The 27073-nt window shown below is 35.0% G+C and overlaps 1 protein-coding gene across 4 annotated transcripts; it reads right to left on the reverse strand.

Annotated features, from left to right (window-relative positions):
* On the reverse strand, positions 1-25784 carry CPSF2 (cleavage and polyadenylation specific factor 2). 4 transcript variants are annotated; one of them, XM_063090834.1, is made up of 17 exons: positions 25705-25784; positions 23885-23943; positions 22327-22454; positions 21352-21523; positions 19894-20053; positions 19711-19816; positions 18092-18221; positions 15756-15871; positions 14352-14539; positions 13471-13761; positions 7240-7340; positions 6690-6890; positions 4637-4789; positions 3675-3900; positions 2261-2560; positions 950-1084; positions 1-593 (listed from the first exon to the last, which is right to left on the reverse strand). In XM_063090834.1, the coding sequence occupies exons 4-17, from the start codon at positions 21498-21500 to the stop codon at positions 501-503; spliced, it is 2349 nt and encodes a 782-aa protein (XP_062946904.1). In that variant the 5' UTR covers positions 21501-21523; positions 22327-22454; positions 23885-23943; positions 25705-25784; the 3' UTR covers positions 1-500. The 4 variants fall into 4 exon arrangements, with proteins under 4 accessions (XP_062946904.1, XP_062946906.1, XP_062946907.1 ...); XM_063090836.1 differs by having other exon boundaries at positions 22327-22460; XM_063090837.1 differs by lacking the exon at positions 22327-22454.
* Positions 25785-27073: the final 1289 nt, after the last annotated feature.

A 27073-nucleotide genomic window follows, 5' to 3' on the forward strand; every position in this document is an offset into this window, starting at 1 on the left:
TTCAAAAGAAGAGGCATAGCATGTACCTTTATTTTTGTTGTTTAAATACATAAGTTTCAAAAAACTGTTCTATCATTTTTTTTTTTTTGTAGCACATCTTTTCGAAATTATTCCCACTTTTCATTCTAGAAAATATAAGAAACAGTCTGCAAGAACTCATGCAAACATGTTTCTCTAAGGCCATGAACTGGTTTGCTAAGTTGCATTGTTTTCTTAAGTATAAAGCCCTTCGAGAATAATGAGTCTGTAAAGGAAACCAATCACCCTCAATTCTCAGGCCTGTACACTTGGTAGGACCTCTATCAATCTGAAAGCTGAAAGGCAGAATGCTCATTTGAACATTAACAAAATGGTCTCTATTTACATTTTTAAAAATCTAATACATGTAAGTTTTTCTGGCAATTCCTTTTGTATGTTATAAAACAAAAGAGCAAAAGCTTAGAATATAAGATCCTTCTTTCTTAGAAAGGTCAAGCAGATATTTTTTGACACCATGTCCTTTACACAATGGCATACTGTTCATATAAAAGGTCTCTTATTCTATAAAAATCTTGACAAAGGCAGCCTTCTAATCCGATGCGTCCAGTTTCCGTCTAGAAACCAAATTAAAAAAAGGTCTTTAGTATATTTTCTATTCATTAATATGCAGACATAATAACCTAAATATATTAAATACATTACGATTAGTCAAGAAATAGGTTTCTCTGATTCATAGAATATGGATATAATATTCAAGTCATGAATTTAACATAGACACAATTGTCAGAGGATTCAAGCAATAAAAAATTACAGTAAAATTATGTATCATTCCTTTGAGAGTCACTTTTACAAGACTTCAAAGTCATCATTATAAGTATAAATTACTGATCTTTGGTTCTGTGAAATTGCCAATGAAGAATTACAGAATCCAAAATGTGATCAATTCAGCCCTTTTTAAAAACACACTTACTCTACGGACTGCTACTTGATTGTTGCAAACAAGTACACCTCCTACAAATTCAGCTTGAATCCCCTCCCGTAAAAGAACTTGCTTGAAGTCTGATAGTCTTGGTTCATTCATAAAAACTGACTGATGTCCAGGAACCTTAGATAAGGTCAAAGGGGAAAGAATAACTTCAAATAAAACACGAGACACACAGTTGTACGGAATAAAGTGAAACACCACATGATCTAAGATATTTTATATTATTCCCTGAAATCCTCTGGCAGATCATTTTAAGACTGTAAATCACATTCCAGGTTGTTATTCTGAGTTTTACCTCATTATTTAACATTACAAAGCCCTTTATTTTCTGAATGTTTCACAATCAATTTGATTAGTCATGCCTCATAATAACAGAGATGGTTGGTAATGTTATGCTCTTCACTCACCCACTTGCCTAAGGGGGTCGACTAGAGTGCCAGTAGGCAGAACTGAACCAAAAATTCATTTTCCAGATCCCAGTTATTTGCATAGTTCAGAAGATAATTCTTCTTTAAGCCCATTTGCACTTTTCTTCCTCCCTCATAGTGAAAACAATGGATGCTACAGGTTTTAGAATCTGAAAGGAAGTGGTTCTTGCCTAATGCTGCTACTTTGAAAATGTCTTGACAAGCACTAGACTTAACATGGGACAAAAAAAAAAAAGATTCTCTCTAATTCCTTCTCCCAATTTCAAGAGTAGTACTAGAAGGGAATCCAATGACTGAGGTTGTCTCTCTATTCTTAATTTTATAGCAGGGCTAAAGACATTACCTGACATGTATGTAAAACTCTTACAGCTTTAATACTTTTAATTACCTGAAATCTTTGCTAATTAACTAGATACCTCTTGAGAACATCTAAAAACCTAGACTAGAATTATACTATACTTAATAAAAGATTTCTAACTATATCAAAACCAAAACTGATTGGAACTGAATTGACAACATGCAAAAATAGAGTCCGGAGTATGATGTTCTTAGAAAACTATAACTCTCCTGATTGTGAGGATCACCTAGCTGCTTCCAATCAATTTTAATATTTAAAAACCATACTGAAAAAACAAATCATGAAAAAACCATGTACCTTAAAAGATTTGCTAAAGTTTCCTTTGAATTATCATGCCCTAGCTGTACAGAATCGGTACATTCACAGACACATCAGACAGTCTTGAGTAATCTTTTTTAAAAACTCTGAAATAATTCTACATATGACACATATTTTAAATGGCTAAAAACAAAAAAGGAAGGATGATGAATTAAGGAAGAGATCAAAAAAGCATTTTTTTTTTTTTTTTACCTCATGAGGTGGCAAGGGTTCCAGTGTAGGAATGATCTCACTCTCTTCGCCCGTTTCCTTCTCATCATCTCCAAACAGACTTTTCATGGCCTTTTGCTGCGCTATAACGCTAGAATCTGAAGGAGCGTCCACTTGTATTTCTGAGTCTTCTCCATCATCCTTCAGTTCTCCTTCTTCTAAAATAACTCCTGTGTCTACTTTGGAAACTCTCATGTCTAAGACACCATCTATCCAAGCTAATTCAGCATCTTTTGCTTTACAAAACTGAAGGGAGCTGACAAGCGAGTCTTTTAATCTCACCTAGACATGCAAAGGAGAGGGAGAAAAAATAAAACCCACAGAGAATAAATTAGCAGATTAAATATAACCTATTATTATCATTTTCTAACTCTGGAAATATCAGAATTTGAAAACCTTTCACTCATCTGTTCTTCACAATGACCTGTAATGACCTCATTACATATAAGACCATTAGGGCCCCTGTCTGCTTCCCAAAGTGGAGGTTCCTAACCCTGACTGAACACTGGAATCTCATGTCAATTAATAAAAAAAATTTATGCCAGGGCCTCACCTCCAGAGTTTCTAATATTACTGGTGAGATTAAGACCAGTGCACTGAGTCCCTTTGACTCCCTCAATGCTCCCCAGATGGTTCTTATGTGCAGCCAACACTGAGAACCACTGATAAGTCTCATTCTCTACTACTCGGTGTACTTTCCTGAAAATACTATGCAGTTTCACATCTCCAATATTCTTGGACTGCTGCTGCCTCTTGTTCTGGCCAGAATAATTTTTCTGCCTGGTAAATTCCAATCCATTTCATCCAGATACAGACATCACTCCTGCTTTAAATTGATACCATCTTCCACTACCAGATAAGAGTTAATCTCCTCTCTGTAGTGCTAGTTTTCTGTACATAGTTTTCTGTAGTCTGTACTTTTTTGTACCTGTCTTGTATTTGTTTCAATTAGGAGTAGAACCTTGACATCTGTGAATTTTTATAAAACTTCTGAATTCGTAAACCCTCATTATTACCCTCACCTCTATACTTTTGCAAATATTGTTTCCTCTGCCCGGAACACTCTTTCCTCCTCTCTTTCCCATTCTATCTGTCCTAACAACCCACCTAAACACCTGTTAGGATTCAGCTTAGTTATCACTTCTAGGAAACCTTCTCTAAACCTCTAAATTTGGGTTGGGTTCCCCCTTTTTATGCTCTCATACATTCTATACTTCCCTTCTCAGAGGTATAATAATGTGATAAATGCCATTTCCTTGTATTAAGCCCCACAGACTATCAGATCTACTAGGGAAGGGGACCACCTCTGTATACTCCCCTGTATTCCTAATGTATCTGTCCTAATCTGCAACAAAAAGTACCTACTTCCATGTGGCCCAACTGCCAGCATACTTACCTGGTAGATGTGCGTTTCACTAGTGGCATCAACTGTCTCATGGAGCTTTGGCATGTACACTTTAATATCTTTCCCACCAAACGCGCGGCAGCACTCTGCCAGATCTTGACTGGCCTCTGGTGGGCCATGGACAATGATCAGCTGTCGTGGTTTCATTTGATTAATGATTTTTTTAATGGAATCCCCATCAGAGCGTCCTTCATAGTCTATGTAAGTAACCCTGGCTCTGCAATTAGACATGATTATTGAAGCTTACCTTTTTGATAAGTCAATTCTAATTTTTTTTTTTTTGGCAGCTGGCTGATAAGAGGATCCAAACCCTTAAGTTAATTCTAAAACTAGGTTTTTAATGGTTTTTATCATCAGGAAAGAAATATAAAAATATAAAATATATAAATCATATAAAATTACACGTATCATAGTGTTAATATTACTTAGATCTCGGCTATACCCAAGAATATATACTAAATGTCACTGGACAAATAAACCTCTTTGTTCTCTGATGACTTAAAAAACATTCCAAAATGATCACTTACTGGTATTATTAACTTTACTACGTAGAAAGGAGAAAAAAGATTAACTTCAGAATACAACAGCATTTTCTAGATATAAGGGCACTAGAGATGTTTAAGTCAAGGCATTTATGAAACAAGCAATTACTCAGAAAAAGTAAAGTAAGTTGCACTATTCTCTTTCACCTAACAGACTTATTTAAAAGGCTACAAATGTTTCTTCATATAAATGTACAATTTAATGTTCAACCCTCTCCCACCACCAATTCAATTACTTTGGCATTCAAATATCATTAATGAAGAGAAAACACCACCATATTTCACAAGTCTTTTCATAGAGCACAAACTTACTAGAAAATATTCAGAAATTTTACTTTTGAAGCAATGTAAATTATATATGTTTAAAAATTTATCTTATAATCTACTTCCAAAATGAACAAAAGCACTTACTTTATTTCAATAGATTCTGTTGTAGAAATACACTTTGTAGGAACATCAGATAAATCCTGATCCATGGGTTCATCTCCATTTGTCAAACCAGATTCTAATTTGCTTTTTTCTTCTTCAGTAGCTTGAAGTTCTGGCACTAAGAAATCCTCTGGTCTAAATAATAAGTCTCTAATTAGAAGTATTAAAAAGCGAGCTAATATTATATAATACATATAACTAACTAGTGAGTGGCATAACATTTAAACTCTTTATTTATTTTAAGATTTAAATGTACATTTGATCCAACGCCAATGCAATTTCATATATCAATTAGACGACTGCATATATTATGTTTTTCATAACCACTAAAGAGTGCTCTTTAAAACACACTACGTGGACTAGTGAAAGGCCCCTAGACAGGCCATTAAAGATCTTAGTGGCTATAACGAGTAGTGTTGCAACCTGGCCCTGCACTCTTTTCAATACTTCTTTTTCTCAATTTCTGTAGTTTCCTTTGCCAATCCTAACACTTATAAATCTCAGAACTCCCCTGATGTCCTTAAGACTCCCAGTTATTTCCTCCTGCTCAAAGAAAGCAGATGACTCTCCATTTGCACATCACCGAGAAGACTGAGATACAAAATCATTAGGTCCTCCATAAGCCTTTATTTCAATGTACTATTAAGACATCCATCTTCCCATTTTTACTTACAAGATCAAAGAGAATTCTAGTTAAAATTAAAAAAAAAACAAAAGAACTTTTTTTTCTTTTAAGATTCTCTCCCTAACCTCTTATAATAGTCTATGTCTCACCCCCAAATCCACTCACACTCCTCTCTGAGAATCCAGGCCTCTATTCCCCAACACCCAGATTGCTGCAGCAGCTTAACCTCTAGAGTTCAATATCTACACTATAATCCGCATAAAAACAATAGCAGCAGCAACCACTTAAAGCACATATACTATGAGTCCAGGTCTAGGCTGAGAGCCTTAAAAACACAACCTCATTTAATTCTTATCCCCATTTTTCAGACAAGGAAATTGAAGCTGAAGAGCACTGCCCATATATTAAACAGATTGGCTACTAGTAAATGGAACGGTAAGCAAACTCACCAATATTGTTTAAGTTGTTATATTTCCTCTGTCTTGTTTTGGAGGGCCAAGTAGACAGTGGAATTCTCCTCATTAAACTCAAGAATGACTTAAGTCCACTATATGCTCAAGATAGCATTACAGAAGTACAAAGTAAGAGAGGGACCTGACTGTGTTGGGGAACAGGCAAGGTTTCCAGTAGTTTATGAGGCCAGACTCAGCAGACTGGAAACCAGGGACGGGAAGGTGGAACATGGCTGAAGGAAAATCACATGCAAAGGTATGACATGAAAAAAACAAACAGAAGGAAATGGAGAAGGTTGATACCGCCAGAGTGGGCAATGTACACTGAAATATATAGAAACATTAGTAGTAAAGAAGGGAGAAAACAGATGGTGAAAGACATTGTGCATTACGCTGAGGCATTTGACATTTACAGGGAAGCCCTGAAGGATTTTTATACAGGATAGCAGTGTTTTCAGAGGTACAATTAGAACATGTGATTTCAGTTGTTCATCTAACAGTGGGTACAGATTCTGTAGATTTTCCATGGTTCCACTCATGCTACTCCATATTCTTCTTGTAACTAAAATGTGTAAGATATTTTGAGACAACCCATTTCCCAAAGTAAATAAATCATCAACTATTGAAAATTCTTTCTATCCTGTCTTTCTCCAAGGCATGTCCCTTACACCTTTACTTTTAAGTGGTTTAAAAAAAAGTCTTGATCATCTTTTTTAAACCTTTCACACAACTAAGTAATAAAATTACTGGTTTTCCTTAAATATTAATTGTACAGATATTCCTCAACATTTCTATTTTTACATTTCAAATTACAAGTCTTCCACACATATCTTTCAAGCTGAGGTACTCAGTAACTAACAAAGTACATGGTGACCAGAAAGACCAAATTCACTGAGCTGAAATGATAACACAAACTCTTCCACTTTGGAAGAAAGAAAAGTTTGGTTTGCTCACATACTTGATAATCTCTCCATATTCATCCCATTTAATTCTTTCTTCTGGGGCAGGAAACATAGGATAAGACTTTTTTGCCTGTTTGAAGAAACTTCCTTTACGACTACCTTCCCCTTTCATCATCAGGTCATGCTTCGTCTTATGAGCTGATGGCTGGTCAATGTCTTCTTCAACATCGCTCTCATCACTGGAATCTATATCTGCCCTGGGAAGATTTTTTGAATAGATCAAGTTCATAAAGTCCCAAAGAGATTTAAGATTAATATTTATAAAATTCTTACTGAATAGTCCATATTATTAATTCAAATGATAATAAAGTAATATTCAATATTATTGGATTGATATTTTGTAAAATATTAACTGCCAGTTAATACATACATATTAATATTAGCACTGAAAGGATTTGGTATTCTAGGCACTTGAAAGGTGACTTGTAACAAAAGTAATGAAGTCCTAAGAAAATTTAAATATTTTCAACTAAACGTTTAAGTCACAGAAATACATCCTTTTCAAATTACATATGTAAACTTATAATCTGTCCGAAAATAACTCACTCTTTTGATTGTTCAAGTTTTTTAGCAGCTTCTTTCTTTAGTTTCTCTTTTTCCAAGTATTCCTCAAGTTCTTTCCCTTCAAGCTTCACACGTTTCCTCAACTAAAGAAAAATAGCAGACAAAAGAAAATATCCTGTAACCCATAAATATGTGTAATCATTACATATCAATTAGAAATTTTTTTCAAACACTATTCGGAAGTTAAGGCAGTGGAGTGTGAGGTACATTTCTAAATTGATTCATCATCTTAACCTAAATTTCCCCCTGAAATAAATCAAGTTTCCCTTATATACAGTTCTATAACTATTTAGTTTAGCACTAAAATTGAGCTGTTACATATCTAAGATAAGTTTAATTTAAAGCAAACTGGTTAAAAATCACCAATCAGAGGGCGGGCCCGTGGCTCACTTGGGAGAGTGTGGTGCTGATAACACCTAGGCCACAGGTTCAGATCCCTATATAGGGATGGCCGGTTAGCTCATTTGGGAGAACGTGGTGCTGACAACACCAAGTCAGGGGTAAGATCCACTTACTGGTCATCTTTAAAAAAAAAAGTCACCAATCAGGAAAAGAAAATACAGGTAACTACTTATATAATTTGGCAGAGGTGAAGGCCTACATATATACAACACAAAACCCAAAAGCCATAAAGTAAAAGATGATTAAATATGGTGACATGAAAAAATAAAGAAAATCTCCCTTTGACATTATAAATCTCATAAAATTAAAAAAAAAAAAAAAAAACAGAAAAATATTTGCAGCGGTATGACTATCAGAAGCTGCTTTTTCCAAATCAGTTAAGAAAGATGATCAGGGCTGGCCAGGTTAGCTCGGATGGTTAGAGCGTGGTTTTATAACACCAAGGTAAAGGGTTTAGGTCAAGAAAAAGATGATCAACACTCCAAAAAGGACAAAATAAATATATAAAGGCAATTAACAAATAAGACAATAGCAGCCATGAAAAGATATCTAATTTTACTAATGATTTTTGAAAAATGCAAAAAATAAAAAATGTAATACAATCTGTTTAATATATGAGATTGGCAATACTAATTACTATATCAGGAAAGGGTACCTTCATCTACTGTCTATGGGGAAATTAGCACAACTATGTTAGAAAGCAATTTGCTAATGCTTCAAAATTAAAATGTACCTGTCATTTGGTACAATTTTTCTACTTCTAGAAATTTATCCTACTGAAACAACCACACACATGTGGAAAAAACAGTACACTGAAGCAATGTATTTGTAGTAGTAAAAAACTGAAAACTTTAAAATCCATCAATATGGAATGATTAAATCAGTAGTTCTCACACTTTGCTTTGTTTTTTGGCAGCTGGCCAGTATGGGGATCAGATCGAACCTTTGACCTTGGTATTAGAACACTGCACTCTAGCCAATATTTTCATACTTTTATCTCAGGACTGTCTTAGACTCTTAAAAACTAGAGAATCCCAAAGAACTTTTTTTTGTGGATTATATTTATCAATATTTACATCAGAAACTAAAACTGAGAAATTTTTAAAAATTATGTTTTATTAAGAGATAATAAAAACATTACATATTAACATATTTGTACAAAAAATAATTATATTTTCCAAAGCAAAAAATAAAATAGTGGGAAATAAGGCATTATTTCACAGTTTTCCAAATCTCTTTAAAGTCTAGCTCGATAGATTCTCATACATGCTTCTGCATTCAATCTCTTGCAATATGTTGTTTTGGTTAAAGTATATGAAAAAAATCCAGCTTCCCACAGATATATGGTCAGAAAGGGAAAAATATTTTACAAGCCTTTTCATGAATATTCTTTGATACTACATTAAAACTCTAAAAAGTGGTAGTTTCTTAAAGGTTAGTTATAATGTCGAATGTCAAAATATACCAATAAAATTTCTGTACTCTGTTATATTAAAATTTATTCATGTATCTTGCACCTTAAATGGATCTTTTATTCACACATTGTTTTGTAACATCATGCATTGGTTACATGGAAAATACTGGTTCACCAGGTAACACAGATCTTACACATGTTGACAGTTATTTTAAAAATCACAATTGCAAATATCACTACCAATCTCATCAGAAGTCTTTTAAGTTTAAGCTGTCAATCTCACAGTGACAGGTATAAGCTTCCCATAATTCTAATTTTCACTTGAATGTTAGAATTTTATCAGATTTAAGCAACAAATGCTGTCAAGTGTTTTCCTTAAAGGAACAGGCTCAATTTACGAATTTGAGAAAATTAATTGGGTGGCAAACCACCAAGTCTGAATAACCATGTTATTATTTCACATAAAATGGTATTCCAAGAAAAGAATGACGAGTTTAACTCACAACTCAAAGAACTGTACAAGTGTTTTTCTCGGAGACAACCATCGCACTTTTAGCATGCAACACAAGTGCTTTATGGATACTTCCCATCTTGTCACCCAAATTATTAAAAGAACCTTTTACTAAAATGATTTAATAATATTAATAACTTTTACTGTTTTGTCAAGGACATTCTTAAGTAGGACTGTTTTTTTTTTTTAAACTACAAATGCGTGGTAGTGAAAAATGCACTGACCACTGATAGAGTTTGGTGCCACTGCCTTGATTTATGCCAAGGTGCCAGCACTTCACGGACTATTGCCTTTACTCATAAGCATAAATGTAGGCACTGTGAAAAGGCAAATAACATCTTAATAATGAAAAATAGTTTGGACCTTGTGGACTCCCTAAAAAGTTCTCAGGAACCTGCAAGGGTCCTCACACCATACTTTTGGGAACCACTGGATTATAAAAATTACAGTGCACATATACAGTGTGTTATTATAAAATTACTAAAAAGAACTTATTTAAACGCATTTGAATATACATAACATAACAAACAAGTACTATGTAAGGTAGATCTACATCTACTTACACTGTTCAAGACAGACTCAGGTGAAAAAGATGATCAACATATCAAAAAGGACAAAATTCATATAAAAGCATTTTGTGGTGAAAAACAAGCCTCAGAATATGTGAATGATTTGATCCATTTCTTCTTTAAAAAAAATAACAGGTATATCAATAGGGGAAAAAAAACTCAGAACATATATGCTTCAAAAGTGTCAACTATCATGACAACTAAATGCAACATGTAACCTGGGATGTGAGCCTGGACAAAAATGGAAAGGGTAATTATAAAGGACATTGTTGTGGCAATCAGCAAAAGTTGAATGGGATGAATGGATGAAATGGTAGTATGGTAGAAATGTTTATTTCCTTATTTCAATGGATGTACTATATAGTTTTGCAGTAGAGTGTCCTTGTTTTTAGGTAATACACACTGCAGCATTTAGAGGTAATGAAGGAACACCTGCAATTTCCTTTCAAATGGTTCAAGAAAAAAGTACCTAATATTATGTCTATGTGTACATAATAAGAGATAAAGCAAATCCAGTAAAATGTTGACAATTGGGGAATCTGGGTGTACTATTTTTGCAACTTTCTTGTTAAGTTTGAAATTATTTCAAAATAAAAAGTAACAAAAAAAAATTAAATCAAAATCAACTGATTCTAATGTACGGAATGAATAAGTGACTTACATGTTTATATCTGGCATCCCACATTTGCCTAGTAGGTTACTTGAAAATAAGTTTCATTTAGAAAATAGTGTCATTTTTTTTTTAATCACACACTACTAGCAATTCATATAGATGTCTGTCTCACCCACAGATAAACTTTACCAAACATTTACTCCCATGATTTAGTTTATGCCTGTTGCTGTAATAAATTTTACTGTCCATTTTTCCATTTAAAATATCTAAAATTAATGTCTATATTCAGAATCAGATTTCTAGAATAATCAACCCTAAGATTTTTTCTTCCTCCTCTTTCACTATATATTGCCTCCAAATAAATCCTTTTCCTAATCCAAATCTACTTCAACCTATTAATCCTTATTCATTTACCATTTTTGCTCTTTCTAAATGAGGAAGACCTGACTCAGGATGGCAATAAACATAGATGAAAAAATACCATTCATTGTAAACTCTTGTCTAACATGATCAGAAACCTGGAGTACTAGATTTTCACTCTTTTGGTCATTCATGAATTCAACCAACAAATTTATTGAGGACCTCCAATGTATCAGGCACTGTTCTGGGTGCTAGGAATATTAAAAAAACAAGGTCCATTTTCTCATGGAACTTGTATTCTAATTGATAGCAGGAAAGGAAGACAATGCAGGAATATATCCCCTGGGTTGGCAACTATAACTAGGTAGTTATTTCAGATCTGTAGTCAAAGGTCCACGTAAGGAAGTAATCTTTAAACTGAGACTGTAATAACAAGGAGCCAGCCAAGTACAAAGGCAGGAAAGACTATTACATGCTAGTCAGTATTAATTGCTATAAACTTTAGAGTTAATGACACTAGTTTTGGAAAACTGATAGATGGGTTGGTGGTTATTAAGCAAAATGATCTTTTGGCATATTGGTCATTTAGCTAATTGTCTTGCTCCTGTGACAGGTGATAAGGCAGCACACACAGATGCAGAAACAGGTTAGTATATTTAATGGTGGAAAGATAAAGGAATTCCTGTCTGACTACTTCTACTTTGTTAAGTTTGAAACCAAGTCACGTACTATGGATGAGAGCTCAGAGTGAGCTGTAGGATGTCTGAAGAGAAAGAAGATATAAAATTACCTTACTATAGAGTGATGTTGTAGTTTGAATGTCTCACAACTTCATGTTATAACTTAACCCTCAATTTGGTGGTGGAAGGTGGGCCTTTAAGAGGCGATTGGATGACAAAGTCTGTGCCCTCGTGAACGGATTGATCCATTCATGGAGTAATGGATTGATGTTTTAATGGGTTGTCATGGGTGGGGTTATGATGGCTTTATAAGGAGAACACATGGGAGAACTCTTGCTCATTCTGGTAGTTGCCCTGTGATACCTTTTATCACAGCAGGACCCTGTAGAGAGTTCTTACCCAGAATGAGGCCCTCACCAGATGCACCCCCTGGACCGTGGACTTCCCAGCTTCCAAAACTGTAGGAAATAAATTTCGTTTTTTTATAAATTACCTAGTTTCAGGTATTCTGTTATAATTAACAGAAACAGACTAATACAAGTGAGAAAGGGAACATCCTACAGAATACTGAGTGCTAGTGTTAGGTGCGCCCTTTTGAGATGTGAAGTCATGAATGGTAAGGGAAATTTGTACACATAGTGGGGTTTAAACTCCAGTAACATAAACCTGCTTGAGTACAGACACAGACTAAGCAAATGATCTGACTAGGGTCAAGGCTCTTCCAGGTGAGTAAAATAAAAAGAAAGAAGGGTTAGAGAGTTAAAGATGTATGCAAAATTAAGATAAATGATGGACCGCTGACTCTAAGCTAGAGGGATGATGGATAGTAAAAAGTGAGGTTTATGAATTAAAAGTCCCAACGGGATGAAAGAGTTGTTGGCATTGCAGTGCTAGAGAAAGTCAACTGTAAGATCAAAGTGGGATACCTGAGGTAGAGATCTGGAGACTGTTCAGTCATAACAAGGTTAAGGATATGACCATGGGAGTGGACAGCATGATAGTGGGAATGGATGGCTGAGGTAGAGTGGAGGAAAAGATCCTTAAGAACAAGGTGTCAAAGAACCAAGAGGACCAAGGAATAGATTACACAAATGGATGCTAAAGTAATCAAGAATGAAACCCTGAGTATGAATGGACAGGAAGGCTGAGAACCAGGGTCTAAAGTCACCTGTGAATGACAGCAAATGACCAACAGATCAGCAAATGTCAGAAACAAGGAGGGGTTAGCATATCATCAAGTCTGACGGCATGAACTACAATGGGAAGAGAAATGGCTTGAACAAGGACACCTACCCCAGCCAAAGTACATGAATCATGAAGAAAAAAGAGAGTTATCTATTTAAGAGGGCTACAGGAAAAAGAACGTCATTAGGAAACAGCCATATTTCAATTAAGGAAAAAGCAGGAAAGAAACTTTTCAGAGAGAATGAGAATACGATGTGTATGGATACCTCTGGGTATGGTTCCAGGAACCATGAAAGTATTCAAGAATGAGAATTTCGACTTAAAGGTTTCTAAAATTTGTGCTACTAAAGGCTCTTTTCTGTTATTCTGATAAAAATTTTGAAACAACTTCAAGTTTTATTTTTGCTCACTGATTTTTATATATCATGTATAATGTATCCCCAAAACAGATAAGATAAAGTTCATATACAAGCTCTTACCTCTATTTCTGTAATTTTTTCAGAAGGATTATCAATTAGGAAACGTGCTAAAGTCCCAGGAGTAGTTCTGTAAGTTAGAATGACTGAGTTTTTAGGATCCTGACACCACTGAATAAAGAGATCCCTTGAAAATCCACATTCCAGGTCAGGTTGGCTGGCAAGTACAACTTTGGGGCTAGGTACTCGAGCCAAGTCAGAAAGACCATGGCATAAAGAGAGATGGCGAAACTGAAATGGATTATTTCTTTTGTCTTCAAAACATCTCATCAATTTATCACTCATCCACTCTACCTAATATGGAGGAAAAAGATGACGGTAATTAGAAAATACTGTATTATAACTTCAGTGTACCCTACCACAGTCAAGGAATTCAAGTTCTATCTTGTTTTGTCTTTTCCCCTACTGGTTGCTTAAATTTGTTCCATTTTGACACGCAGCTTATTTTCTGCTCCAACTCCCATTAGATCCTCCCATCCTAATTTTCATCCCTAAAAATCCAATCTTGCATTATGTTTCACTTATATACTTCACTCTGTACAGGTTCTAAATGAATATTTTACCCCTAGAGACTGCTATTTCCAAGGAAAGAGCTTACTCAAAAGAAAGAGAACAATGAATTCTAACATTTATATCTTACGAGGTAGGTTCTATTTTGTCTCTATTTTACAGTTTGGGATAAAAATAGAACCTACTTCATAGGGTATATAAGGATTAAATGAATACATATAAAGCATACAAACAGTAAATGGGTAATGTTTAGCTATTATTAACAACCTCTTCAACAGAAAAACAAAACCCAAAGGACAATTAAGACACTACATTCCATAAGCCCAATCACTGTAACAAACTTCTGTATTAAAAGTGATGACATTAAAACAAACCTGAGACTTAGAAAACTCCACCACATTATAACTGACATTATTTAGGAGTGCCAATGAGTAAACACCCAATCCTGCATCTTTAGTTCTCCAAATCTGATCAAGAAGTTGAGCAAGTTCCAAAACTCTGCCTGCAGTGTCCACTGCTATTAATACATTTCCATCACCTCGAAGTGTTTCCAGGACATTTGCTAGAAAAAAAGAATGTAAAATCCCTATAGAACATAACAATACTTCGCTATAAAATTAAAGATAACTTTATCTCCCTGTTTTTACTATAAAGACTGTAATTTATAAATAAACAATTACTAGGCCAGCCACAAAGTGAAAGGATTTTGTTTGAGGTCATTATAACCACTTTTGATTCTGTTAAATACATCTTCATAGGAGTAAAAAGCAATGTGATTAACAAATTTTTTTTCATTGAAAAATGATAAATCAGTGCTTCACAACCTTTTTCACATCATAATACATATAGGAAATTATTGTATTACTGGGAAAACTGAATGACTAGGCCAAATGAAACCAGTCTAGGGTCTCCAGGCCACCCAGTCTCACTTGTCCACCACAGTGAACTTTGTTATGGTTAATTCCCAAATTTATATATACACATGTATACATACACACACACACAATTTTATATATAAAATACATATTGTGTATGTATGTATGCCTGTAAAATAAAAAATAGATCATATTCCCTTCCAATAAAAGCATCTTTATAAATAGATTTCCTTGCTCTAGATGAAACTCTGCTTGGAAATATTTGATAGAACCAAACTAGCAACAACAAACAAAAGACCAAAAATTGAACAGCTTCTTAAAATTAGTGTAACAGTATATAAGTTACACTTTTTAAGTTGACTAAGTCAGTGATTGCAAACATGTTTAAAAACGGAATCCAGATTTCCGTGCTGAAATCCTATATAGCTTATGAAAAAAGAATATAAGGTGAAGCAGCTTGAGCCAAAGCAGAAGCAAGCAGCAATGGCCCATAGGTACCTCTTTAGAACCAAGACTACGAGATTAGAGTGTAAAACACTTAATGCCAAAATTAGCAGACTATTTGCATCCTCATTTATCACTTTTGTTCACTTTTCTTACAACCTATGTTTGTCTAGTACATTTGTATGAGGTCTTTATATATAGACACACACCAGTGAGTGCCAGGGAGTGCTAGCTACATGCTGAATGGCAAAGAAAAGCCAATCTTTACACTTATTCCACAAAAGTTAAACTCAAAGGGCATCTTCTTATACAAAATACTGATATGGTCACATAATATTTTTTCAAAATATTAAAGTTAGGCAATCTCTTATGACCAAGAAAAATGCTAAACAGAAAACAGTAATTCATACTACCATGCACTTCCACAGCACTTTTTAAAGGATATTATATAACACATACTCAGAAGTTGCTCATCTCTCTGTTTTCTTCTAGGCTGAACATATGTAGCATTAAATGAATCTGTGATAAGCAGGGAGGGTCTGCTTAACATTTCCAGCGAACATCCATTTAAGTGGCTATAACAAAGTTTAAGAAATAATATTTTATATCATTTCAAATAAACAATAGCTTCTCTTCCTTAAAAAATAAGCAACTACTTTTATAAGATTTTTCCCCTTTTAACTATAAAAGAATACATGCTCATCAATAAGAAAATCTGGTAAATTCAAAAAAAAGTAAGGAGGAAAATAAAAATCTTCCAGAGTACCATCACTTAGAGATAACTGATAATATTTTGGTATACATCCTTCTAAGCATATAAAAATTTTTTCTGTGCACATACGTACATATTTTACAAGGCCGATATCCAATGTACCCTCCTATATACTCGGTTCTATATCCTGGTTTTTTCCCATGACATTAAAACTTAAAAAAATTTTTTAATTGTACATTTGTGGGATATAGTGTGTGTTGTTTCAATACATGCATATACTGTACAATGATTCACTTAGGTAGATAGCATATCTATCACCTAACATTTATCTTTTTTCTTTGGTGAGTACATTCAAGATCCTCTTTTCTAGCTATTTAGAAATATACATTACTATTAGCTATAGTCATGACATTAAAATTTTTTTCTATACCTAATTTTTAACAATTGTAAAAACATTCTACTGTGTCTGTACTATTTATTTGATCATTTCCTTTTATTGATAGTAGGTCACTTTTTTGCCATTACAAATACAAGTAATCTTTCAAAGAACATTTTTATAAAAAGCCACAATTGCATTTCTGATAGTTTCTTTAGGACACACTCCTAGAAATGTATTTACTGGAATCTACAGTATGACTAAATGGCTTTCCAGAAAGCTCTCCCTTTTCCAGAGATGTTCAATCACAAAGACTGACCAACTCACTACATGATTCTCAGAAGAATACCACCATTTAAAAATAATTTTAGTCGATAAGAGGGAGAGTGAGATGCTGGCTAATGGATATAAAATTACAGCTAGATAGGAAAAATAAGTTCTACTGATGTACAGTCAACCCAGAAATCTATAATTAACAATGATCACTGCATATTATCAAACGACTAGAAGAGAGATCAAATGTTCACATCACAAAGAAATGATTAAGTTTCGCAATGATGAATATGGTAAATTGCCCTAATTAGATCATCACACATTGTATACATGTACTGAAATATAACTGTACCCCATAAATACATACAGTATCTTTCAATAAAAAATTGTTTAAAAAGTAGTGTTTCAGAAAATTTTTAAAAATAATAATTTTAATGGCATCTAATAAAAAATCATCATTTAAATTTTATCTTTCCCGATTTTATAACTTTTGTCCATTTGCAACTGATATATTTTTGATTGACTAATACCCAGTCATGTATATATGTAAGTCTTTAGGCAACTTGCTGCAAATATTTTCCTTAGTTTATTGGTTTTTAAATTCAATTTATTGTTTCAGACATTTTGAACCTGTATGTAATCAAATCATCAGACCTTTCGTTTGTATGTTAGTTCATTATCTTCGTGATTACAAAGTCTTTTCCAAATCAGAGATCATGATCACCAATATTGCTTCGTTTTCTATTTAATTTTAATCCATCTGAAATTTATTTTGCTACATGGTAAAAGACACAAATTGATTTTTTTCCAAAATGGTTAAATTCTCCAATACCATTTACTCAAATATCCCTCCTCGCCTCATTATTCTATGATGACAAAACTAAAATTTAATTAGTCTTAAATATTTCTTGATGTAATGGTCTTGAGGCTACTATAATCTAATACAAAATGCTTTGAACTTAATGTACAGATATAACAAAAGCAACCTGTGTGAGACTAAATACGAAATAATTTTATAGTAATGCTGAATACCAAAAGAAGTATGTAAAATTATAACTATTGTGTCCCTTTTTAAAGGGAATCTCACTTTAAATATAGTTGTATGGCAATTACTGACTTCACAAAACAAAAAACACCCACAAAGTTCTGTTATGTAGGCCAAGAGCATATAAAATACAATTTCATATACAAAAATTCATCTCTTTTTCAACATCTCCAGGGAGATATCTGTTTTGTATAGTGGATACTTAAATGTAAATTCTAAATATCAACTTTTCCCCTTACAATGCAAATAACTAAGTAATCCAAAAACAGCTACTATCAGATGCTTTTAAATTGTTCTAGACTTCTGGTTAAAAAAACTGTTACTAATTTTCCTTCCAAAGAATGAAATACCAGTTGCATTTCCTTTAGTTTTTGTCTTGATATACCTACATCTCCCTCTTGTGGTTGAAGTCAACTGCATAAACAATTTCTTCTTCTCCATCTTTGACTATTTTCCATATTGTTCCACCTATCATATGACCAGCTGGCAGAGGTGTGATAGACAAGCCATGTCCTTTACCTATGTCAACAAGATAATGACAATACTCAGATTTTTTTTTTTTTTTTTTTTTTTTTTTTTTTACAAACCTAAAAAAAGGTTACTTATTTCTAAGCTATTGTAATAGGTAATATATGCAATGATACAAAATTCTAAAGTAAAAATGCATACAGTGAAAAGCAAGTCTCACTTTCCTGTCCCCCACCCACTCCATTCCCTCACTGGGGACAAACACTCTTGCCATTTTATTGTATATTCTTGCAGAGGTATTTGTGCATATAAACAGAAGGCTAGAGACTGAACTTAAAAGCAGTACACTATTAAATTACTTAGTATAACCTAATAAATTTTAAATATTTATATTATACTCACAATTATCAAGTGTTTCCATTTTTGCTAACCTCTAAACAGACAGAATAACAACTCAAATCTTACTATGGTAAAGAACTTATTCTACAGAAGTACAGTACACACAAAACTGCTGAGACCATTGTTACTTACTGGCTAAATCTTTAGAGTCCATTATTGCACCATTTTTTTCAATGCCAGGATTCATTTTTCCGAAAATACCTAATACAATTCTCTCCAGATAATAAATATAGATTTAATATGACTTTCTGACCTAATAAAATAATAAACTATTCAATGTCCAAATCTAGAATTTGGTCATTTTCTACTCTGCTGCCACAGCACTTCATTTCACTTCACTTACCACAGTTAGCCATCTGAGCTTTCTATTTTGTCTCCTCAATCTAACTGTAAGCTCCAAGGAGAAGGATCTGACCACATTACTTTTGCTCATTATACACATTAAACACTAAACAAGTTTTTCTCAGGGCTGGCCAGTTAGCTCAATTGATTACACTACAGCCTTACAACCCCAAGGTCACAGGTTCAGATCCCTGCACTGGAGAGCCACCAAAAGTAAGACTTTCTCACACTAAATATGAAAAAGGCCTGTGCTATTAATATTTTGTTAGTATTTGGGCCGAGCCCGTGGTGCACTCGGGAGAGTGCGGCGCTGGGAGCGCGGCGACGCTCCCGCCGCGGGTTCGGATCCTATATAGGAATGGCCGGTGCACTCACCGGCTGAGTGCCGGTCACGAAAAAGACAAAAAAAAAAAAAATTTTGTTAGTAGTTAGTCTAGAATATTTTAAAATTCAAATGGAAGTTCAGAGTTCCATATCAAGGCAGAATATGCTAATTATTATTTTTTTTAAATCCCTATATAAAGATGGCCGGTAAGGGGATCTTAACGCTTGACTTGGTGTTGTCAGCACCACGCTGTCCAATTGAGCTAACCGGCCATCCCTATATAGGGATCCGAACCCGTGGCCTTGGTGTTATCAGCACCATGCTCTCCCAAGTGAGCCATGGGCCAGCCTAGAATACGCTAATTTTTTATTCTTCAAACCATAGTACGTATAATTTTTACTACAAATTCTCCTTAGTATTTTTCAGTAGGTTAAATCTCATTAATCCAACTATTTACTACTAGAGACATCTTACCTTTCAAATTCACAATCTGAGAGAATTTTAGCTGCTGTATTTTATCAAAGGCTGCATCCACATCATCCAAGGTAAAGAGTGTAAAATCTTCTGTATTGTGTCGAGACTAAAAGAATAACACAAAAGGTTAAAAAATAATCACTGAAGGAGCGTAAAAAATTTTTAAAAAATTGCTTAAATTACCTGATAAAGATCATACATGAACATCTGTCCCATTTTATAAACAGGAATGGTTGCATAGATAGCACAGTTCAGACCCAACTTTCCGACAGCATACGGAAGGGCACCAAGATGGAGAGGATCGGGGTGGGACAACAACACTGCATCGATCTGGTGAACATGCCTAGGAGAGCACAACCAAAACTGACTACATACTCAGATCTTGTTTTTAAGAGCAAAGGCTATTCAAAATTATTTGAATTTAGGATATTCAAAATTATTCACCAATTCTGGACTGAAGACTATGCTGGGGTAGAAGAGCAAAACTAAGAGCTAAAATTATGATACCTATGAATTTTAACTATTACTACCCCTGTTCTGCATAGCTATCAAAATTATGGTATAAGTCACACCTAAATATATATATGGTGTCTAAACACATTTAAGAAAGAAAACAAGGGAGAAAAAACCAGTAGACACCACATGTAAATTGATTTTGAATGGCTACCTTGCATACTATTAACTTAAGTTCAAAACTCAGCTTGGAATTTCAGAAATTGTTAGGGAGAGGATATTTAAATGGCCATGTGGATTTTTGCCTCAGCTTTATAGCATGGTGACTGATGGCATATTCACTATGGTAAAACATCAATTAACCAGGGAAGCATATGTTCTCATTGATAAAAGAAATTAACAAGATGGCTTGGATTGTGTTTTTTGGCTTTAAGTTCTAAGTTTTTTAAATATTTAAGTCCTCTTTCCTTCTATAATTAGCATAATATTACAAATGTAACTAAATTTTTTTTTTGATGGATTAGGATCTTTTTGTATCTCACAGTCATTAGTCTGAGAACCAATTCACAACATTTAGCATCAAAAGATATGGAAAGTAAGCTAAAGTGATATGACTTCAGAACTTTCACATGAAAGGTGTTTTCTTCCCTATTCCAGCTAGTCACCAAAAAGAAATACAAAATAACAAAAAAGAAAGGTGTTTCCTCTCCTCATATACTCTTATATACTCTTACTCTTTCTTAAAATTAGGGTGTAAAAATGTCTACTGAGATCCATTAGCCAAATAACAATTAAGATTTTGCTGAATTTCAATAAACAAAGCTTAAAAGTCAATCAAAATCTTACATGTCACTTTTTAGCTTTTTAGTATAAGTAAAACTAAGTCTTTTATTTTTTTATTTTTATTTTTTTATTTTTTTAAAGATGACTGGTAAGGGGATCTTAACCCTTGACTTGGTGTTGTCAGCACCACGCTCAGCCAGTGAGCGAACCGGCCATCCGTATATGGGATCCGAACCCGGGGCCTTGGTGTTATCAGCACCGCACTCTCCCGAGTGAGCCACGGGCCGGCCCCTAAGTCTTTTACTATAATCAAAAAAACAACAGTATGTAACATCAAAATGGTATTACAGTATAGAAAATAGAAGTTAATTTAATAAAAGCCTAGAAATACTAAAAGTAACTTACTTCCTCAGGGAATCTATAATATCCATAGAAAAGTGCTCATCCCAGCCACAGTCCAATAAAAATCTGAACTCATCGACTTGGAGAAGATAGCAAAGAGCAGACTCTTCTTGGACCCCAGAGAGGGTAGTTAATTTGATAATAGATGTCATCTTTTGGGTCCAGTAACAACAACCTAACAGGTTTTTCCAAAAGAAATAAAAACAATTAAACATAAAAGCACAGTCTAATACATATAATAGATGAATTAACTAAAACTATATCAAATTTTTAAGTGCACGGAAATTCCACAATCATGGAAAGCAAACATTCTAAAAGACCCATTCCTCATTGCCAAGTTTAAAAGTTCAAACATAATCTTACTCTCTTCTTTACAATAAGTCTTTCAGTAGCTCCCCAGAATGGTTTAATGAAAAGTAGCAGACTCTGGAATCAGACAGACCCAGATTTGAATATACTCCTATGTGATTTGGGGCAAGTTAATTAACCTTTCCTCACCTATGTATCCCAGTCTATAAAATATTAGTATTAATATATATGTAAAAAAAGCTCCTGGAGGACTTCAAATAATGTGTAAATTACCTAGAACAGAGACTACCACATCCCACTTCCTGAATAAATAAATGTTTACTGAATTAATGAACTCATCTTTCAAGGTGAATTTGTTCCTCCTTTTTCTTACTCTGTGATGGCTAACTACACAAGTAGGAATGAAGGCCACTGATTTACCAGATGATCTCTCACAATCCACCCAAGATCATCAACAAACTAAGGTAAACTGACGGTCCACTTTTCATAACAGGCTAACGGGGCTAATCTCAACACATCTTCCATCTTTGTTTTCCTCAGTCACAGCCAAAAATCCAAGGCTCCAAGGTTATTCATTATAACTGATAATGGATCTCCTAGATGGACCTCACCCCACCCTCTTCTCCTTCACAAATCCTTTCAGTATGCTCTCTAACTGATTATACTTACCTACAACTTCAATCTCTTCTCTGAAGCTTCTCTTCACCTGCTTGTCTTCACAGAAACTTGACTGTTCCCTAATGATACCATTTCTCTTGCAGCCTTCTCCAGAGGCTTTTTAAAATCCTCTTGTACCCCTGTATCTCAAAAGAAGGACATATGTGTTCCTTGCTCCTCACTGCAGCTTCCAAAACATGTCTTCTTCTTCCTCTTTCAAATACTCCAGTCCCATCATAGCTCATACCCCCAGCTAGTTCACTGTTACCCTTCCATATTTTCTCCTCACTGTGGGCATGTACTAACCTGAACTCATTCATTGAGGACTTAAGCTTCTCACTCAGTCTTCCTCTCAGTAACTTCAATATTGACCTCTCTGTTCCTTGACTTCCTCGACTCCGATAATCTTCTTCGTTTCACTTCAGCTACCCCCCAACACCAAGATTACTCCCTAGACCTTATCACTACCAGCACTTGCACCACTTTTCAAAATTTTACCTTCAAACATCTCACTCTCTCACTACCACCTTGCTTACTTTAGTATTCCCACCGCTAAAATCCTTTGATCTCACTGTTGGTATCTCTAATACACTGACCACTTCTCAGTATCCATGTCCTCCTCCTCTCTCCACTCCTCCTGTATCCATGTCCTCCTCCTGCCCCATTCCAGTCATATGGTTTGGTACCAACCCATTATATTACTCAAATTTCTTTCTATCTCCACTGTCACCAATGTCTCTAATATGTATATTTCCCCTGCCTCCAATTTATTTCAGAGACATTCTCTGACCAACCTAAAGTCCTTCTCCACTCTAATTACGCTCTATGACATCACTGTATTTTCCTCAAAATACTTAATGCTCTCTATAATTTCTATTTATTTACTTGCTTTGTCTGCCCCTTTCTTTCCTTCAGACTCCCACACTAAGATGTAGAATATATATATATATATATACACACACACACACACACATATATATACATACATATGTGTGTGTGTGTGTGTGTGTGTGTTTGTATTTCCCTGGGCTTGGGAGAGCTGTCTGAGTGCAGGACTAGCCTTGATCCATTTTTGTATCCTTAGCAGATTAGCACATACACTGCACATAATGGCTGTTCAATAAATAACTTGTTGACAAGTTAAAATTTAAAATATAGTGACTTTAAGAAAAAACAATAAAAAGTAAAAATAAATAACTAAAATACGTTGACTTAGTGTGTTTCTATTCGAGGTATGAGAAGTACAAAGATAATACTTCTCTATTTGATGAAAAATGTTTATAAATATAATTTTGGAAAATATCTAGGAATATTTAGGAAGCAAAAAGCTTCCTGTGCCCCAATTATATCTATGGCCTAAGAGAAATTATTTTTCTACTCAAATCCAGCCTAACTTCCAGTTTCTTAATTTGGATTGTGAAGTTAAAATAAAAAGTATCTTGCACCCTAGAACTGAATGCATTCATATTAGAACTTTTTTGCAGACAGACCCAGATTTCAATAAGATATTTTTACTACAATTGCTCATTATACAACAAAGCTATATCCTTATTAGACATTCATTACTTACTGATATCTCAGCTGTATATATGAAACACCATGAATTCAGAGGAAGAGTTCTTTACAAATCTGGAAAATAAAAAAGAGCCTTGTGTATGTGGTATAATGATTTACTTCTGTTTCTAACTATGGTGCTTAAATTGTGTCTTAACCTATGACACCAAAAGCAGCAAGTAGGGTAAAATATGATCTTTTTTAAAAAAGAAACTTGGCATAATTTTAGGAATCTTAAGCTTATATAAAACAAACAGGGATAAAATAATAAAACACAAAAATAATAAGAAACCAAATTATAATCAGAGGTTCAAAATATGCAGTTTAGGAAATAAGATTATAAAAACTGACATTAGCTTGTTATCGAGAATCATAAAAGTGGGATCTACGATTATTGATTAAAGACTGGTAGGACCTGGGTAGAAATAATGAGAAAAGGTATTCAAAACAGGAATAACATAAGCAAAGGCACAAAACAAAAACTTAGAGTACCAATTAAAAAAACCTAGCTTGGCACACTTTCATATAAGCAAAAAATGAAAGAAAAGTCCTAATGAACAGAAAGGTGCAAGATAACGTAGGGCCTTGGAAACCTTGAAACTAGTTCAACAGAGAAACATTTTAAGATTCATTACCTGGTAGAAAGATGGCATATGGGTAATTCTGTGTATGACTGATTAGATACGAAGATACAGAAAGCAGGGAGATAAAGAGTATTTAGCAGACCACTTCCTCTTCTCAACTTTGCCAGTTCCATTTTGTAACTAAATTTCTTTTTGCCTCAACTGTTTTACAATTCTGTGACATCAATTCATTAGTCATTATCTAAATAACCAAGGCTTGAAACTATGTTTGATTCTTCCCTATAGTTATTCTTGGACAGTCTGTTACCAATTCCTAATTATTCTTCCCTCAGAATGCCCTGGACATATCATTCCCTTTCCATTCCTACTGCCAGTACCTTAATGCAGGAATTCGTTACCTTACACTTGGATTTCTCTGCCTCCAGCTTCTCCTCCCTTTATTTCAACCTAAACGTTACTGCCAGATTAATCTTCAGAAACATCCCTACACACATTACACCTTGCTCAGAAATCTTTGAAGGTTCTTTTACTGCTTGAGGAAAACAAAACAAAAAAATCCCAAATGCCTTAACTGGCAATGGAGGGTTCCAGCAAACTCCCCTGACATCACTGCTCATCATTATCATCTCAAGGCCCAGCTCGAATTCCAGCTCCTTCCTAATTCCCCCATCATTACTCTAGACTACAACAGCTGTCAACAGAAATATAATGCATGCCAAAAATGTAATTTTACATTTTTTCATAACCACACTAAAAAGTAAAAGGAAACAAGTGAAATTTTAATATATTTTATTTAACCCAATAAATCCAAAATCATTTCAACATGTAATCATTACTAAAAATTGAGATGTTTTACATTGTTTCTCATAATCCAAAATTCAGTCTTCAAAATCCAGTGTATATTTTACAACACATCTCAATTCAAACTAACCACATTTCAAGTGCTCAGTAGCTACACGTGGCTAGTGGCTACTGTAATAGCACAGTTCTGGACTCTAAACTCTAAAATCAATGCTTTAGACTGTAAAGCATTGTGTTCTGGCACTCCTGAAGTGCAGGGTGGCACCATTCTATTTTTATGTACATTTCTCAGAGAGGATTTTAATGGTATTACCAACCATTTAGTCTCCCAGACTAAAAAGACTTAATCTCTTACCATCAAATTGGTGGCTACCATTTGAATCCTATTTGACATTTAATGTCTGTGACATCCTATACTACCCTCCCTCAATAGAGGCACTCCTTGCCTTACCTGAAAAATTTCCAATTTCCTCTCCTCTAGTTTTCCTGTTCTCAGTTCGTCCTCCATACAGCTGTCAGAGAGATCATCCTAAAAAACAAATATCCTCATGCCCCCTCTTTGCATTAAGTTTCCACTAGGTTCCTGATAGCTAAATAAAATCTAAAGTCCTTAGCTGGAAATCAAAATCCTTCACATGCTGATCACAACCTATCTCTTGCTTCACCAATCAGCCTTGCACCAAATGCTTAAGCACATTTATTTTCCCACTCCCCCTAAGTATGCCCTGGATTGCATTCAGGAATGATCTCCTTTTGAGTCTAGCAAATTCCTTTTGATTTTTCATGACCCAATTCAAATATTTATTCCTCTATAACGCTTTTTCGTGTTTCCCAGGCAAAGTTATTTTTTACCTGGCACAAAGAATATTTGTTGAATCGATGCTGAATGTAGAAAGGAAGAGTAAAAGTGATCATCTCCAAAACCAAGCACAGTGTTCAAAGCAACATAAATATGAAGGAATGAATCCTCATGATATAAATTCTTTCAGGGCAGTGATTTTTTTCCTACGCTACTTCATCTCACAAATCTATCGCTATTGCTCTCTCAATAATGATCATGCATGTTGATAACACCTAAGGGGAACTATGCACAATCCAAAACAAAAGGAAGGAGTAAGGGTTAGCCCGGGAGTTCATTGAGTGGGGTCTCTTCCTGACCGGTTCCGGGAGAGCAGCGGTCTCACAACTCGCTCAAAGGGGTTGTAAAACCAAAAACTAAGGTATGAACATAAATGACAGCTCAGGTTCGCCTGGTCACAGGAGGCCAGCCTCGCCAGAGTTTGAGCTGGTTTTCTCAAGAGCATGTACAGTAGTACAAAGTCAAAAAGAATGAGCACTTGGGAAACTGCTGCGATAGTGGAAGAGCTCGAGGGCGATGGAGGGAGGGCACAGAGGCCGAGACAGTGTTAACAAAGCGCGGTACAAACACCTGAAAGGTCTTTGGGGTCACTAACCAAAAGGTCGCCTACTTTGTGCCCAGTAGCCTCGTGGGTCCTTCACTCCAAGAAAATGGGAAGACCCCGGGCAGGGAGGCTGAGAACACCGCAGCCACGAGGCCAAGGAGCCAAAGCCGGCGTGGGATTAACTCCTGCAACGCCGAGACCGAAAGGCCGGAGGCAAACAGCAGGAAAGAGGGAAGGAGAGCGTGGGGCAGGGCCCCACGGACGGCCGCAGAAGAGCTGGGAGTTTAACACCCATGGAAGCATCACTTGCTGAGCACTCCTGCCAGGAACGACCAGCACCGTCACAACCGCCACGACGGGAACACGTCCTCAGGAAAGAGCGGGTCGGGGTTGGAGCCCAGCTGCCCCGGAAGGCCG

The sequence above is a fragment of the Cynocephalus volans genome, chromosome 3, assembly GCF_027409185.1.
Source record: "Cynocephalus volans isolate mCynVol1 chromosome 3, mCynVol1.pri, whole genome shotgun sequence".
Lineage (NCBI taxonomy): Eukaryota > Metazoa > Chordata > Mammalia > Dermoptera > Cynocephalidae > Cynocephalus > Cynocephalus volans.

Bases quoted from the DNA above. Each gene is read 5' to 3' on its own strand.
- CPSF2 (XM_063090837.1), bottom strand. From the start codon at position 21,500: ATGACATCTATTATCAAATTAACTACCCTCTCTGGGGTCCAAGAAGAG. The intron at 18,222-19,710 runs GTAAGATGTCTC...TTGTTGACATAG, and splicing joins TCAGATTGTGAATTTGAAAG to GTAAAGGACATGGCTTGTCT. The intron at 15,872-18,091 runs GTAGGTATATCA...ACTTTGTTATAG, and splicing joins TTCAACCACAAGAGGGAGAT to CCACTTAAATGGATGTTCGC.